At 42.2% G+C, this 18020-nt stretch overlaps 1 protein-coding gene across 1 annotated transcript; it reads right to left on the reverse strand.

Moving 5' to 3' along the window:
• Window positions 1-132: 132 nt before the first annotated feature.
• Window positions 133-17620, reverse strand: LOC143346162 (uncharacterized). Its single transcript, XM_076773973.1, has 7 exons — window positions 17584-17620; window positions 16906-17166; window positions 9278-9488; window positions 8213-8302; window positions 6297-6485; window positions 1381-1620; window positions 133-941 (listed from the first exon to the last, which is right to left on the reverse strand). Exons 3-7 carry the CDS (start codon window positions 9485-9487, stop codon window positions 726-728), a joined length of 945 nt encoding a protein of 314 aa, XP_076630088.1. The 5' UTR covers window position 9488; window positions 16906-17166; window positions 17584-17620; the 3' UTR covers window positions 133-725.
• Window positions 17621-18020: the final 400 nt, after the last annotated feature.

Here is an 18020-nt window from a genome sequence, read left to right on the forward strand (position 1 = left end):
TACGTGAATTTTCTAGAGACTAACTTGACTGTTTTTCCGCATGTATGGTACAAACATAAGCGTCAATCGTTTAATTTTAAATCCACGACAAAATTGATAGGTTTGTGTTTGCAGGAGTACAGAAAAATATTACGATGAATTATTTACATAATGTGTGATAATTCTGTAGGAGCGTTCACAAAATGCCGAGCGCTATTAAAAATAACGCAAAACAATTTATTGGTCATCACTGTTATGCTAATATCAATTACAGATTACACGTTAAATACCATGCTTGAAATACATACAAATTCATTATATCATTATAATTATCACTGATCGTAACTTTTTACAAGTATTGGAGGGATGATTACTGAATTAATTCGGGTTCTCTCTAAAACCACAACCAGCTTGAGAAACATTACTTAATACCAACTTTCTCAAAGTATTAATCAGAAACTTGGACGAAGCTCGATCTGATTTCAATCTAAGATATTAAGAGACTTCTACGGAATATGAGAAATGAGAACATGGAATAATTTATATTCTACGATTAATTTATACAACTACGCTGCTATGATTTATTCGAATAAATACAACAAATACTTCTGAAGATCTTTCCCTTGATTCAATTTAAATGCAAGAGGTGTATGATGAAATTCCAGCAATACAATTAGCAACTGAAATACGATGATGAGTAATGACGATGAATGATAGATATCGAATCGATCGACTGCGGGTCAAATTCACTCGTATTCTTCATCATCGGGTCGGACCTGAGGGAATCTTCTCACTGGTTGATGCTGTGGTTGCGGGCGTCTGTGTTGCAGGGGAATATTCACTTCTTCGGGGCTACGAAACACCTGATTTAATGGTAAACGAAATTGTGGAAGGCCTGTTGGTTGTGGACGAGCCGAGGGTGGAATGCTGTTCAATGTGGGTGGTTGAGGGCTTGCGTACACCTGTGCATAAATATTTGCACTCATTCCAACGAATACGTTTCTTAATTTGATATCAAAGAAGACCTCTTCTGAAAGAACCTTATTGGTGCTAATAGAATTATTTTAGGGATTATTTTATATTTTAAGCACAGTAATATAACTACCAAATGAAGAGACAATATAGGTAACAATGTTAAGTTACACATAGGTTATTTGAATTATTAAATCACACAAGTTTGTTCACGAATTTAACTATGTAGTTACATTGTATTCTCATACTATCGTTAATTTTGTATCTAGATAAAAAGTCTCGAATAACGGATAAAAAATAAATAGCTCTTCGTTAGAATTTGAGTCTCATCGTGATTTTTTTTCTGCAGTTAACTTTATACTGTAAATTACGCTGACTAGAATTAATTTTCTAGTAATATGAGATCTATTGCCTGTGGAAAAATCTTACCGGTGGCGTAGGACGACGAATGGGCGCAGAGGAGGGGGTGATCTGATAGTCGCCAACCTCACGTTCGTCCGCGTGGATGTCTGCAGGGAAGTATCTCTCGCTGTATCTCAAGGTCACATTGGGTTTAGTCTCCGCTTCGGCCAAATTCAATGGTTTGTACAGGTATTCGTTAACAAAGTGATACTGCGAGCTCTTCTTGCAGTTTATGTCACCGCTCGGTGGCATACAAATTAGGTGAACCTACCAAACAAACGACACGTGAATCCATTTTTCGTTCCTGGATGTAACGCGAGATTAATTTAGAGACTTTTATCGGCTATTATTGAGATTTTTAATTAGAATGGATTCGAGATGGAAAAGGTCGATAGTTTCTATGTTTAGAAAAGAGAAAGGTGTCCCGTGGAGATAAGACAGCGCATACCGTTCCTCTATTTGTATCTTTTCAGCTGAGAAAAGGGGCGTGGGTCGATTACCCCGGAAACGCACCGCGATACGCCGCTATCGAGGAAACCGATCGAGGCGATTTATGATTGGCCTTAGTTACCCGTTTGGAGAACAACACCGGAAGTAGTCAGACGAAACCGTACATCAAAACGCGCGAGAGGTGAAATTTACTTATCGACGGCTGTTCGAGGCTCGGTTAATTGGCACAAAAAAAAGTTTATTTTCGCGAACTTTCACCGGTGCACCAGAATTGTCCAGAAACGATTAGCGCCGTGTTTGAAATTGTCCTTCCCGGAGCTAATTGTCACAGATTATTTACATTTTATGATTCGCGTTTTCCCGCCGGATGGTTACACAATGCAAACTACGTACATGCACAGAGAATGCGGGAAATACGTGTTGGAAAATCCCGACACCCCCTTTCCTGCTCTGAATACGGCCCAGCGGCCGAGCCCCGAAGGGCTGTTTGGCGACGACAGGCCCTGGCCTACACGACGCCAGGCCCATCGTAAATTACGGGCGGACACTTGAGGACCTTTTCGCCAGGGCAGACGAGCATTTTCCCAGGCCGGAAAAATACCGGCACTTCGTTCGGAACGTCTGACTGCGTTGCATCGAGCGGAGCTCAGCGTTCACACCGAATATCATTGTATTTTCGAGTCGTATCTTACATATCAGAAGTGGGATAAACCACGAGCTTCTCTTTTCTTTTCCTCGGAATTCGTTTGTGGTATCGTGGATTTACGCTACTGCACAATTTTTTAGACGTTTTTACGCGATTGTGACAGTGTATATCCGAGTGGAGTGAGTGGTTATTCTGTGTCCGATTAAACATCAAACAATGGGCCGTCGGAGTGGAAAATTGCAGAAACGCTCGAGGAATTGCTCACGGGGACGCTTGCGCGAACGTGAACAAACGGAAGAGCAATCACGCGAAACATCCTGCGAAGTGGTGCGCGATCAATCACGAGACGATTCGCGGGACAGTTCGCGAAGGAGATCGCGGGACGATTCGCGGGACAGTTCGCGAAGGAGATCGCGAGACGATTCGCGGGACAAGTCGCGAAGGAGATCGCGAGACGATTCGCGGGACAGTTCGCGAAGGAGATCGCGGGACGATTCGCGGGACAGTTCGCGAAGGAGATCGCGAGACGATTCGCGGGACAAGTCGCGAAGGAGATCGCGAGACGATTCGCGGGACAAGTCGCGAAGGAGATCGCGAGACGATTCGCGGGACAGGTCGCGAAGGAGATCGCGAGACGATTCGCGGGACAAGTCGCGAAGGAGATCGCGAGACGATTCGCGAAACAAGTCGCGAAGGAGATCGCGAGATGCGTTGCAAAGGAGATCGCGAGGTGATTCGCGAAGGGGATCACGAGACGGTTCGCGAAGGCGATCCTCGTACGAACCATTAGGGGATCGCGAGGGTAATCGTGACCGAGTGCGGAGTGACGTGCGAAGGGGTTCGCGTGATCGTACGCGCCGTCGACGACAATCGACGGATAGCTCCAGTTCGGAGGACGTGCGAGCTACCGTCAAAAGACTGCGTCAGGAACTAGAAAATGTGCAGCGCAGACCTGTGAGTGATGAGTTCGTGATCCCGAAATTCGATCCATCGCGGGACAATGCGGACGTCGAACTGTGGGTACGCCAGGTGGACCGACTCGCGAACCGCTACGGGTGGAGCGGCGACAACACCTTGCATGCCGTTGCCCGGAATCTAAAGGGTCATGCACGACGCGTATACGACGAGGAGGTGGCAAATGACCACACGTGGAAGTCGTTCAAGTCCCTGCTCGTTCGGCGATTCAAAAAACCGCTGCCGTTCGCGCGGTTACTCCTCGAAGCAGCAACATATACGGCGAAGCCTGGACAGCGACTAGGCGACTACTGCTTCGAGAAGTTGTCAAAACTTCGGGCGTTGAAGGTGGACATCCCGGACGCCTATTTAGAAGATGCCGTCATCGGAGGGATCGAGGATGACAACATCGCTCGCATCATCCGCTCGAAAACGTACGGAGACACCGACGAGCTGTATGCGGCCATGAACGAGATGGGTGCGATGCCCCAGGTAGTGGCGGTTGAACATGCAGCCCCGCGCCCGCTTCATCGAGGGGTAATGAACCGAAGGCCCGAAAGCGCAGCCCCTATCTCGGCGGAAAAACCCTGGCCGTCGGCAGCCGAGGAACACATGCAGAGACCGGCGGTTACCTGCTACAACTGCGGAGACGCGGGCCATTATGCGATCAGGTGCCCCGAGGGTCCGAATACCTGCGGCTTGTGCAGAAAAAGAGGTCACAAGGACAATTTCTGTTCAAAGTCCAAACGGATCAACGCGACCGATCCTGGCAATGTTTAATAGCACGCTTCGAACCGAGGTATACACTGATGCGAGCTCGTTAGGATTGGGTGCCATCCTACTGGAATACACCGCGGAAGCGTTATTGGGGTTCAACGTTAGAGCCACAGCAGAATCGCGAATTTTGCAAGAAGTGCAAACAGAAATGCAGCACCAGGAAGGGGATTTGGTCATGGTCGAGATCACCAGCGAACGGGCAACGGGGGAAAGCAAGAAGCTTTGTACCAAATTCAAGGAACCGTTCAGGATCTATCGAGTCCTCATTTAACGACCGGTACGAGGTCGGGAATCTACGAGAAGGGGGCAGACGCGCCAAGCTCGTTGTCGCTGCGGAGCGACTGAAACCTTGGGTGGCGACGGTGGAATGAGTGACCTCACCTTGGTTAAAGGGTGAAACCTGTACATGCAGAAACAGGTGATAAGTTTTAATTTAAATGTTTAATCTACAGGTAGCATATCTGAGGCAGCCGCAATGGCTGTGATCGCCTGTGGCGGCGTGCGCCGCACGAATCGAGGTTCGAGAGAGGGACCGCCGCTGAAACGAAGACCGACGTCACGACAATGGCAAAGGTGTCGCCTTCCTCCTGTGACGATATTGGTCTGGCCGTCAACAGTGATGTCTAGCCGCTGTTGGACGATGACGACTTCATTGCCATCGGGCCGGTAGTGACAGCTGGTCGCTACTGGACGATGATGCCGTCGGGTCGGTAGTGACAGCTGGTCGCTGCTGGACGACGATGCCATCGGGTCGGTAGTGACAGCTGGTCGCTACTGGACGATGATGCCGTCGGGTCGGTAGTGACAGCTGGTTGCTACCGGACGACGATGCCATTGGGTCGGTAGTGACAGCTGGTCGCTACTGGACGATGATGCCGTCGGGTCGGTAGTGACAGCTGGTCGCTGCTGGACGACGATGCCATCGGGTCGGTAGTGACAGCTGGTCGCTACTGGACGATGATGCCGTCGGGTCGGTAGTGACAGCTGGTTGCTACCGGACGACGATGCCATTGGGTCGGTAGTGACAGCTGGTCGCTACTGGACGATGATGCCGTCGGGTCAGTAGTGACAGCTGGTTGCTACTGGACGATGATGCCGTCGGGTCGGTGGTGACAGCTGGTCACTACCGGACGACGAGGCCGTCAGGTTGATGGCGATGTCTAGCCGCCATCAGATGACGATGAACTCGATATCACGGCGATAGTGATGGTATAGCCACTGTCGCGTGATTGTACCGAAAATGCCATAACGGAGAGCAGATTTTGCGATCACCATGGCGAAGAAACTGGAGCGTTAGGACACGGACTGACAGCCGAAGGCATCAACGATACCTGTACATCGCATCGGAGACCCGTGCGTTGCAGCTCGACAATGGTCCAGCAAACATCGTACAACGGGGTATCACAATTCAAGGATCGAGCGATGTGCACGCGCGTAACCTGAACTCGTTAATCCTAGGAGGATATGACGGTGGTGAAGAAGGGGAGTATTGTCGACTGACAAACATTTTTCTTTGTAACGGAAAGAAAGATCTTCGTTAGGGGTTCGAATTGACCTCCCACAACGATGAACCGAGTACTCAGGCATGTGCTGGATCTTTTGTTACAGAAATCAACGTAGGCATCCGCTTGAGGACAAGCAGAATAGCAGGCTGGCCGAGTGTTGGAAAATCCCGACACCCCCTTTCCTGCTCTGAATACGGCCCAGCGGCCGAGCCCCGAAGGGCTGTTTGGCGACGACAGGCCCTGGCCTACACGACGCCAGGCCCATCGTAAATTACGGGCGGACACTTGAGGACCTTTTCGCCAGGGCAGACGAGCATTTTCCCAGGCCGGAAAAATACCGGCACTTCGTTCGGAACGTCTGACTGCGTTGCATCGAGCGGAGCTCAGCGTTCACACCGAATATCATTGTATTTTCGAGTCGTATCTTACATACGTTCCAATAATATTATCACGATTGTTATACAACAAGAACTGAAATCGATATTCGAACTGCTTTCGAATCTTCCATAATTGTAACGCGAAACAAGTATCACGTAACGCGTTTTACGATTGCAGAGCACGTACGTGTCCATAATCGATTTTAAAATACACGTCGGGACCGTAACACTTACTTGGTGGAACGTGAATCCTTCGGGACAGATCCACGAGTGTTTAGCGTTATCCTGACAGTAATGGAATACTTCGCAATTTAGGTCCTCGTCGGCATAGTATCCGGTCTGTTTGTTCACGCAATCGAATTTGCTTTGCGGCAAGAGAAGCGTCAGACGGTCGGGCTCCTCCTTTTCTTCCAGCTCCTCGGCCTTCAACCACAGTACAATGTTAATGACATCGTAGTTTCAATGACAGTGACACTCGCGGGAAAGTGAAACGTTTACGCAAATGTTTCGTTGCTCGATAGTATTCTTCAAGCCTTTCGCTCATGGGCGTGTTAAATTTACCACATTGAGCTTCACTTGTTATAAAACACTACGAAACATAATTTTACCCGTTACTTCACATTTTAATACCCTTCGTACACGTATACTAATTACATCAACCCCTGAATGGTGTCATTTCCAATAGATTTTTAATTTACAGGGTGTTCGGCCACCCTTGGGAAAAATTTGAATGGGAGATTCTAGAGGCCAAAATTTCAAATCGTTCTGGAAAAATTATTTTCGATTGCGGGGGTCAATTACAATCATTTTTGGTCATTACGCATATCCCCGAAATCCTACCCATTTTCGAGAAAAAAAATCGGATGGGAGCTGAAATTTTTCGATGAAAACAAAATTTTTCAAATCGTTCTAAAAAAATTATTTTCAGTTGCGGGGGTCAATTACAATCATTTTTGGTGAATAGACATAAACCCGAATTCCTACCCACTTTCGAGAAAAAAATTCAAGAAGGTGCCTAAATTTTTCGATGAAAAACAAATTTTTCAAATCGTTCTAAAAAAATTATTTTCAATTGCGGGGGTCAATTACAATCATTTTTGGTCATTACGCATATCCCCGAAATCCTACCCATTTTCGAGAAAAAAAATCGGATGGGAGCTGAAATTTTTCGATGAAAACAAAATTTTTCAAATCGTTCTAAAAAAATTATTTTCAGTTGCGGGGGTCAATTACAATTATTTTTGGTGAATAGACATAAACCCGAAATCCTACACACTTTCGAGAAAAAAATTCGAGAAGGTGTGAAATTTTACGACGGAAAAAAAAAATTTCAAATCGTTCTAAAAAAATTATTTTCAATTGCGGGGGTCAATTACAATCATTTTTGGTCATTATACATACCCCAGAAATCCTACGCACTTTCGAGAAAAAAATTCTTTACCGAAAATCTAATTAGGCGCTTAAAATCGACAAAAAAAAAAATTTCAGATCGTTCTAAAAAAATTATTTTCGTTTGCGGGAGTCAATTACAATCATTTTTGGTGAATAGACATACCCCCGAAATCCTACCCACTTTTGAGAAAAAAATTCAGTAAGGGTGAAACTTTAAACGTTAATAACTTTTTAACGAAGCCTCAATCAACAAATTGTTATTCTTGATTTTCGCCTTATTTTGGCTTCTAGAATCTCCCATTAAAATTTCTCCCAGGGCTGGCCGAAAACCCTGTATATTGTTACTATGTCAATTATGTATTAAAAAATTTGTAACGATCGTGAGAAATTGTGAGCAAAAGGGTTAAAGGACAGCGTAACGAGATTGTTGGTAAAATCGATTCGACGATCTATCGTGAAACATGCTTCGGTTCGACGGTCGTAGAATGGGACACGTAATTTCTTTTTAAATCACCGAAGAAAAAGTAAAACGATTTGTCCCGTTCATGAAATTATTTCTTTCTCCTGGGTCGTAATAGCCGGCGATTATGTAAGGCCTTTATTGTGCAAAGTCGCGAACAATGGATGCAAGGATTTCTTTAGTTGCTTTCACTTATCGTACGATACGAAGAACAACAATTTCGTCTGCACCTGTTACGGCCCGCTCGAATTTTGCAAAAGTCAGAGTTAAACTGTTAACGAGTCGATCGATAAATTACCTCTGGATTTTGTGGCTGTCCACCGCGAAGAATACCACGTGGCGGTCCGTTTACTCTGATGCCTTGCTCGAGCGTCGGTTTGCGATACAACTGCAAAGAAATACAGTAATTCGTCGATCATTAAACGTGCAACACGTATGGTTGATCCTCTACCGCGCAGAAACGGTGAACACCATAGTCAGTAAATTCTTCTCCCAGGTGGGAAACCATTCATGGAAGTTCACGCACTTGTTACGCAGTTGCACGCGGTAAGAAAGTCACGTGAATCGGTACTTTGAAGTAACCGGTTATTTTTACGTAAACCCTTACGTAATATGTATCACGAATACGCAATATAATATGACGCAACTGCTTTCATTGCAGCTATTAATACTCGGAATTCGAGCCACTCAAAAAGTCGCAAAATGAAAAGGGGAAATATATCGCAGTCGTTTGTCGTCACGGTAAACGAATTTGGCCCCTTGACACTTAATTACTATAATTACAATCGCGGATTTGAAACAGAAATTTCACGCATCGATCAAATATGTATAATTATTAGAATGATATTTTTCATTTCTCTGTACTCTGAGACGATTTAATACTTTGCACCTGTTGGGCCTTGAGTCTACCAGTCCTTTAAAGGAAATCAGCGGTAAAAGTTCTCGATTCCACGCATGGTCGATCACTCTTTTAAATCTTTTAGGATTTTTTCTGCAATTTACAACTCTTTTTAATCAAAATAGTTTTTTTCAGTCATGATAGACCTTGTTACTTTTACCGTGGAAATGATATTAACTGAAATTGTGTTTACCAAACACTAGCTTAACATTCGTTGAAAATTTAATAAATAACTGGATAAGCTCTTGTCAAAGCCACGTGGACTTGATTACGTACAATCTATATCTTCATATGAATAATTTTTTCTGGTTTTTTTTTCGTGCAACACCTTTGAGGTTTAAAGGCAGCTTCCAGTCGAAATTATACAATTACTCTGGCTCGTGATGTACGCTTTCTTCGAATTAGCCTGAACGATATGATGATAAGAGTACCGTAGGATGCAATAATACGAGTCACGTTGCTTACAGGTTGTTGATTAGGGTTTCTGAATGCAGGCGTTGGCGTGGGTGTCACGATGTTGTCCTCGTAGCTGTTATCGCGGAAACCTTGACCCGCGGATGCATAGAGGGGTCCTAGGCTGGACGATTTGCCAGGATAGGACACTCTGCCGTCCAAATCATAAGCGCTCTGTGCTGTAGCAGACACAGCCAGTGCCGTCAGACACAGCCAATACATCCTGCAAAACAATACTATTCTTTACTGCCTGAAATTACGTACTCGATGCACTTTCTGCACACGATACGCAGACGAAATAACAGAGATTTCTACCTACACACGTGCTAGAGAAAGCGACCCTGACTATCGATATCTTCCATAGAAGTAAAGAACAAAACTGAAGTCTACATACAGGGTGTTCGGTCACCCCGGGGAAAAATTTAAAAATTTTAAAAGCTACGAAAATAACTGTTTTTAACTTTTATGACTAACTTTTATTCCAAATAATTGGTATGATGAATTTAAAAGTCTATACTGGGTGTTCAATATCAATTTCTTGACTGAGGCTTCATTAAAAAGTTATTAAAAAATTTCAAATCATTCTGGAAAAATTATATTTGGATGAGGGGGTCGATTACAATCATTTTTGGTGAATAGACATACCTTCGAAATCCTACCCACTTTCTAGAAAAAAATTCGAGAAGATGTGAAATTTTTCGAGATAATTCAAAAATTTCAAATCGTTCTAAAAAAAATATTTTTGATTGCAGTGATCAATTATAATCATTTTTGGTCAATAGACATACCCTCGAAATTCTAACCATTTTCGAGAAAAAAATTCAGTAAGGGTGAAACTTTAAACGTTAATAACTTTTTAACGAAGCCTCCATCAACAAATTGGTATTCTTGATTTTCGTCTTATTTTGGCCTCTAGAATCCCCCATTAAAATTTTTCCCAGGGTTAGCTGAACACTCTGTATATTTTATAAATGCTCGTGTCTTAAAATGCTAATAAAGAGACGTATGTCTGATGTTGATAATTGATCATGATTTGTGTTTCGAATTCCCACATACATGCAACAGACTGTGGAACTCCTCGAAACGGAAAGTTACGATGCTTTGTGAGATTGATGGTAATCGGTGCTCGTCTTAGAATCGATGGATCTTTTTGATTATCCCGTGAACGTATCGCGTACGATCGGTTACGTTTGATTTTCATCGGAGATGCTTAGTAGATTTACGACCGACGCTTTCCCTCGTTCGTTTCATCTTGCATCTCTGTGCAATCATCGACTTTTTATTCGGTGTTAATTCCCAACGATCGTTCAACGTCACGTTTTATTCGCACGTGAACGACGCGCGAATGTCAGAGAAAATACGTCTCCATTTACTGTGTAATTTTAAATCGTAATCGCGTTTAATACGATAATAAATACGATAGAGTGACAACAATGGAATTCTCGAATTCCCCGTCTCTAAAAATTATAATTAAAAATATGAAAATACGCTTTAGATAATTTGTCAACGAATAGAAAAAAAAATAACATTTAAATAATAAATATTTTTTATCGACGGCGGAGGATTTGAATCCCTGTAGCTACCCCTTTATATTTACCACAATATACCAACAATAAGTCGCAATTTTAATGTAACGATCTCAGATTATCTTCGTGCCTATTCAAAAGATTTTAGTACGCCATTAAACGTGACAGTTAAACAGTCGCGTCGCCACGGTTTCACCGGTAAAAAAACCTTGGAAGAAAGTAATTGGAGAACGCAAAGAGAGACGTAAGTAATCCTTTAGAAAAGTGATACTTGATTTTCAGGGAATCGACTTGCAGCTGTTGCGTGCAAGTGTGCAGTACGCATGCACGTTTAATGCCGATGACCTAGAATATTCGCGAGAAAGAGGGCCACGGAGAAATGTTGGTGAAACAGCACAATCGTACACCAAGTCGAGCGAGGTTGTATACTCTCTCGTCCACCATCTGCTGTAAAATTCTCCTAACATTTTCAGAACGGATTTTTTATTTTTAAACGCCTCCCAGAAATGTCGAAGCACTTTTCGATCGTTAAAACTTTCCTCGTGCTATGTTTCATTTTGTTTGAAATACGGTTATCTTTGAGTATTATAAGAATATACTCTATCGTACTCAACATGCAAACGGAATTTTTCTTAAAGAGGCTAATAATTTATTGTTTACGTTTTTAGTTATGTGCTTATAAGGGAACATATCGAAGCGTCAATCACCGACTTGGACGAGTTTTGTATTTCTCTATGAGTCAAAATCGTCATAAAAAATATAAAATTCACGCATTTACACGTTCTCTATATTTCTAATAGTTTGAGAGATATTTAAGTTGGGGATTTCACTCGTCCAAGATGGACGACGGCGGATAAAAGAAATACAGATCAAATATTCTCGATTATTCTGCTACTACGGCATAGCGATTGGCAAGTTGGTATGTTTCCTTGTTAGCAGGTAAATAACTCAACCTCCGACAGGCGGATTTAAAGAGGTAAATCTATCTCCTCCGCAATAAACGTGCTAACGTGTCGAATAAAGCGATTGATGAAGTCCGCCTCCTATCGCTTTCGGCTCAAAGATCAGACCAATTTACACCATCGTAATCTAAACGGCAAATTGATCGAAGAAAAGTAAAATTACTCTATCCGCGTGCACGATTAAGTGAAATTCCATTTTTATCCGCATAACGAGACGTTTGGTATTTGCAACTGGTTTGATCCGTTCGACCGTAACCGTAGAAAACGAAATATGCATTCAACAACCTGTGGGCCGGTTTCCATTCGTTAAAATAATTGACTGATTACTGCGCGAACTATACCCGAGTGCATAACCACAATACCATAATGATAAATATAAAATACAATAACAATAACCATATAACATTAATTAAATAAATCGTGCCTTACATTTTTCAAACCAGAGTCAATATTTTTTCTGTCATTTCCTAATCTCAGTGTACATTGATAAAGAGGAAGATAGTTTAACCATTGTTTACAATTTATCGAGACCAGCGTTACGTTTGTCCCGTTTAGGAATTAATTATAGCTGTACGACTGTATTGTTAAACTTGAAACACGCGTGTTCGTACTTGTTTCATCGGACGTCGGCCGATGGAAAGCACCTCCGCTTTCTAAGTGCGTAAAACACGAACAGCGGTTTCACGATCCGTTGAGGACATCTCATTCGTAACGGCTATGATGTATCACGAGAGATCCGGCGCTTTCGATAAATTTGAAAGGCTCGACTTACGGGAACGGGCCTCCCGACGTTCGTACAGCACAGATCTCTCGTTGATAAAAAGAAACTTCTGTTGAGCGTGACAAACGCGAAAAAAGAGTAAAAGCGAAGCCCTAGAATCGACGTGACAAAGCGATCGCGAATAACTCTTAAATAGTAGACCGTTGAGCGCGAATAAAATTTCAACCTCCCGTCGATACGAAGAAAGTACATTTTTCGACTCGTCGCTTTCACTTCGGTTGTGTGTTCTTGCAAACGGGGCTTTCCAAGTGTATCGTTCGCTCTCGAATGGAATTTTGCACAACGATGGTACTCGAAACGCTCGAACTATCGACGCGTACGTTTTTTCCATACTTTTTGTAACCTGGAACTTACGTAATTTCTGTAATACGTGGATTAATAACGTAAGATTTTAATGATACTTATCCTGTCTCGAAACTGGCGAGAGAATAAAGAGAATGAGGATGGCGGGGAACCGGGGAATCCCCTTTGAAGCCAGTGAAGCGTGAAAGACGACATTTAAAAAAGAAAAAACAATACGAGCTGAGATCCCGGCGACGATTCGTACGAAAGACAATGCTTTTTTTCTTATTCGCTCTCGCTCGCAGTCCTTTTGTTCGGTCGTCGACTACGGACGTTGGCGAAAGATAAAGACGACTCCGGGACTCAACGATATCGTTGTGTATTAATATCAACTGGTGTCGAATTTCGCCTCAACTGCGCAAAAGTAAATTATTCGAATTCCGTTCTTTCCTATAATAAATACAAACAAGTCAAAACTATTGTTAAAATCGAAACGATACAGTTGGAATCCCCTTGTTGGTATTTATAGTTCTACTAAAATGTGTCTCTGTAAGCAGATGCAGGGTGTTCAGACAACCATGGGAAAAATTTTAATGGGGGGTTCTAGAGGCCAAAATAAGACGAAAATCAAGAATACCAATTTGTTGATGAAGGCTTCGTTAAACAGTTATTAACGTTTAAAGTTTCGCCCTTAATGAATTTTTTTCTCGAAAATGCGCAAGATTTCGGGGGTATGTCTATTCACCAAAAATGATTGTATTTGACCCCCCTAGCTAAATATAATTTTTTTAGAACGATTTGAAAAATTCTATTTTCGCCGAAAAAATTAGACACATTTCCGAATTTTTTTTACGAAAGTGGGTAGGATTTCGAGGGTATGTCTAATGACCAAAAATGATTGCAATTGATCCCTGTAATTAAATATAATTTTTTTAGAACGATTTGAAATTTTTTAATTTTATCGAAAAATTTCACACCTTCTCGAATTTTTTTCTAGAAAGTGGGTAGGATTTCGGGGGTATGTCTATTCACCAAAAATGATTATAATTGACCCTTCTAACTAAATATAATTTTTTTAGTATAATTTGAAATTTTTTAATTTCGTTTAAAAATTTCAGTACTTACTCGATTTTTTTTCTCGTAAGTGAATAGGATTTCGAAGGTAAGTGCATTCACCAAAAGTAATTGTAATTGACCCCCGCAACCGAAAATAATTTTTCCGAAACGATTTGAAATTTTTGAATTTAATTGTTAATAACTTTTTAACGAAACCTCAAACGAAAAATTGATATTCTTGATTTTCGTCTTATTTTGGCCTCTACACCCTGGCCGAACACCCCGTATAACTATCTGCTGTTGTCGAATTTTGCCTTAACTGCCCAAAAGTAAATTATTCGAATTCCGTTCTTTCCTATAATAAATAGAAACAATTTAAAACTGTAGTTAAAATCGAAACGATACAGTTGGAACCCCCCAGTTGGTATTTATAATTTTACTGAAATATTGTGTCTCTGCGAGTCAAGACTATAGTATAATTATAAGGAACTTAATTGAAGTCTTGAAAGGACGAAGACTTCTTAGGTAATAAGAAAAGGTTCCCATAACTATAAGCACAGTTTAGGAGTAAAAATGTAGCCTGCACGTAAGTAAATGACCGCCATCGTCGTACAGCCTCCGCCGTTTCCCGGTTTAATAAGACATTTTACGCAACCCGTTTGTTAGATCTCGCGGGTCATCGCGTAATTTTAGTCGCTGCTTTCCCGATTAACCTGTTCGTTTAAAGAACAAAATGGTTAATGATTTGCACCGGCTGGACGCCGGAAAAATGCGGTTACCGGTCTTAATGAGGAGCTTGTCTTTACTTAGACGCGAGTCAGCGAACCGGCCGGTCGTCAAGAAGGTGGTGGCAGTCTCGATCGGTAGCCCCGAGTGAAAGTGAGAGGGTCCTGCGTACAAAAATGGCACTGTACGAGAAAAATGGGAGCGTATCTGTATCGGGTGTTGCGAATTGAGTTATGGCGTTTGCGCATGCAGATCGAGAAACAATATCGTCCAAGGTTCGCGTCTAGAAAGGACACGGTGCGTCTGGAACTCGATCGTCTCGCGAACTTTTTATTTTTTTTTTTTTTTTTTCTTCATTTCTTTCACCTCGCGCGTCGATATTCTGATCAGGTTTCACCGGTATCTTTGATCGAGGAAAATCGTGGAAACTTTCTCCGCGAACGTGGATCGACACACGCGGCGAACCGTTTCTGGCGCAAAGATCGACTCTCAGAAATTCTGTGCAATTGCACGGAAGTTTTCTATTTAACTTGAGATTACTTTCAAAGTTCACGTTAACGATTGGTTTCGATCGTAAGAGGGTAAACATGTAGGTTACGCATCTATTGTAATCTCAAGGGTATAATACATGTGTTTTGTAATATGTTCTTAGGTAACGAGTCACGAGGATGTGAAGCTTCTAGAGAAGATGTGAATAGGAGTAAGACGATACCGTAGGCTAACGTTTTAGAAACTTTACGAGATCGGGTAATAAAGGGCTCGCTCTAGTTATTTGGTACAATTCACGCGAGTTTTGACAATTGTGGAAGCGATTCCCCATGTGGCTATGAACAGCGTCGTTTTTACAAGCCGTTCGTGTCGAATCGTGTGTCCTTCTTTCGATTAAGTTTGCGATTGTCGTGGTTGGAAGCTGATCCGGAGGGGTCTCTCGAGGCGTAGCGCAAAGAAAGCAATTGCATAATGAAAAAAGAGATAGTTGCCTGGTAACTACAAACGAGGGGAACGCGGCTGTATAATATAATCAACGGAGGGCGCACGTAACTGGTCGGCCGGTTGGACATGCTCTTAAGGAAATCTGGAGCGTGCTTTATAGCTGTGGCGACATTTTTCAATCCGGTAGACCAAAGACTGCGGTATCCAGCGTATTAACCTTTTACTCTCGCGTGTCGAGCTGTTATCGATCGCACTTTCCGGAATTTTAAGCATCCGATATATTCAGAGATTCTCGTGGAACTTTGCATTCGATCACTTCCGGGCTATTTTCTCATTTTAACGCACCGTTCGACCAGTTTCTCCTTCTCTACGAAAGAATATGGAAATGTTAGTTTAACGCAAAAATTAGCTCAAAAATAGCTTAAATATTTCTCTCTGCGCCGTACCGCGTATTACACTTACAAACATACGTAAACACTGCTTACGCTAATTGTACGCAATTCGAAATTGAAGATAAAATTAAGAGGACCTAGACAAAAGTTAATTTTCGAAGAATATACGTAGTTAACATCACTTATGTTGCTAGTCTTACGTCGAGTCTGGTTCGAGTCTCAATTAAGTACAAGACTGTTATTTTATGAACTATTTCATAGCGACAATGATAATGTTACACATAAGATAGGCTATTTTAACAATTTTATATTTAAAAAATTTCGTATGAAGCAAAGCCATGTGTCTGCCTATAATTAACAAAAATTGTGAGTTTTGCAAAGTGTCGAGGAATATTTTAACTTGTCTTAATTTAATTTATCTAGCCTAGCCGAGAATTTTCCTTCAGTTTTCTTATCGAAGATTCAAGAGTACCAGTTTAATTAAAAGTGCCAGAAATGGCGCGATCTACGAAATGCTCGCAGCAAATGAATTACTTGGTAAAATAGTTTCGTGTACATCGACTTATCCAGCGGTGGAAAAATGTTTCGTAAATTCCTCGTTGCAGTTCCTGATCGCCCTCGCACAACCGGTTCCTTTTCCCGCTTCTAAGGCACGTGCCATAATCTCTGCTCCACCATGCATAACGATGCTAATCTAGCGAATTTTTCGCCGAGTTTCCCTCGATACGTGTCCGCCTGTATCGCGCGCATTGGTGTGCCGATCTCGAATTCGACTCGACCGATTCCCGCGCGTTCGAAAACAAAATGGACACCAACGTTACACAGGAAAAAAGGTCAAAATTAACGATCGAACTTCCGCTGGAAGCACTTGCACTGTCGTCGTCACTGATCTCGCGTTATTTCTCGAGCTCCCCCTTTCATCCCCCCCTCCCGCCCCCCCCTAATAAATTTTCGAAAACGTACTCTTTCACCCCCCACTTACCTGTCAACGACGAAGGTAGAGGAGCAACGGCACGATGAACGGATTGACAACACGCGAGCTTTATCTTGGCCGGCCGCGGTCCTTCATTCTCTTATATAGCGTGTCTCGCTGAAAGTTACCTCCACTAGGTAATACCTGGGTCCGCTTTAGGGTAGTGGGAGACAGCGGCGGATACGTAATGCGAAACAAGGTGTTCCCCGAAAACTCTGACCAGTGGATCTCTTACGCTCCGCGACCCCTTGACCTCGCGACTTTGTTCATCTGAATATTGATTTAAAAAATTCGTTAATGGAATCTAATTCATAAACATTTGCTTTTGATTCATTTTAAATTTTTATTCGTTATTCGCGAATAAAACTCGACTTTACCTGACGTACGATTTAATTGCGAGACATTTTGAGATGCTTCTCAGAAAAAGACAAATTCTTGCGGCTTATTTATATTATACCGTGTTATAATACAGTCGTCGTTTGCTTTGTACTATTTTGATTACTTTTGCTTTTAATATATTCGAGACTTCGCGACTTGAGCTGTAAGATTAATTCGTTTCAATGCATGCTACGGATATTTTCACTGCATGCCTCTATTTAGTAATTCGCCGCTTCGAAACCGACCTTTCGAACGTTAATTATATGACACAAATGTGTATTATACCTGATAATTGATACGATTACGTACCTTTTCCTCGACCTCGTAAAACTCGTTTAAACGTTCTGTCCTCTCGAACACCTGAAACAATTAACTGGATTTATTTACTGGTACATATGTATTTATCCTTCAATGTGCATCTGTTTTTGTGTTACTTCTTTCCCTCGTTAATTGTACTCCCAATCTAAATACCTACTCAGTTACTAACACCGGGTGTTTCTTTTAATTTGAATAAAAGGATCAGTGTTTTCGACAGTAGTGGCAGGAGAATTACAAATTCCATACTTGAAGTTACAGAACGCGTGAATATTATTTGTTAGCAACGTAAGACGCATTTTAATGAAACTGTTAATGTAATAAAATTTATACTATCTGCAAGCTAAGTTAATTATCCAACTTCCTACGTTCCTCTCCCAGACAACAACTATAACTGAAATTATTATTGTTCTTCGGTAACCGTGTGTTCG

Source organism: Colletes latitarsis, chromosome 10 (genome assembly GCF_051014445.1).
Source record: "Colletes latitarsis isolate SP2378_abdomen chromosome 10, iyColLati1, whole genome shotgun sequence".
NCBI classification, from domain to species: Eukaryota; Metazoa; Arthropoda; class Insecta; order Hymenoptera; family Colletidae; genus Colletes; species Colletes latitarsis.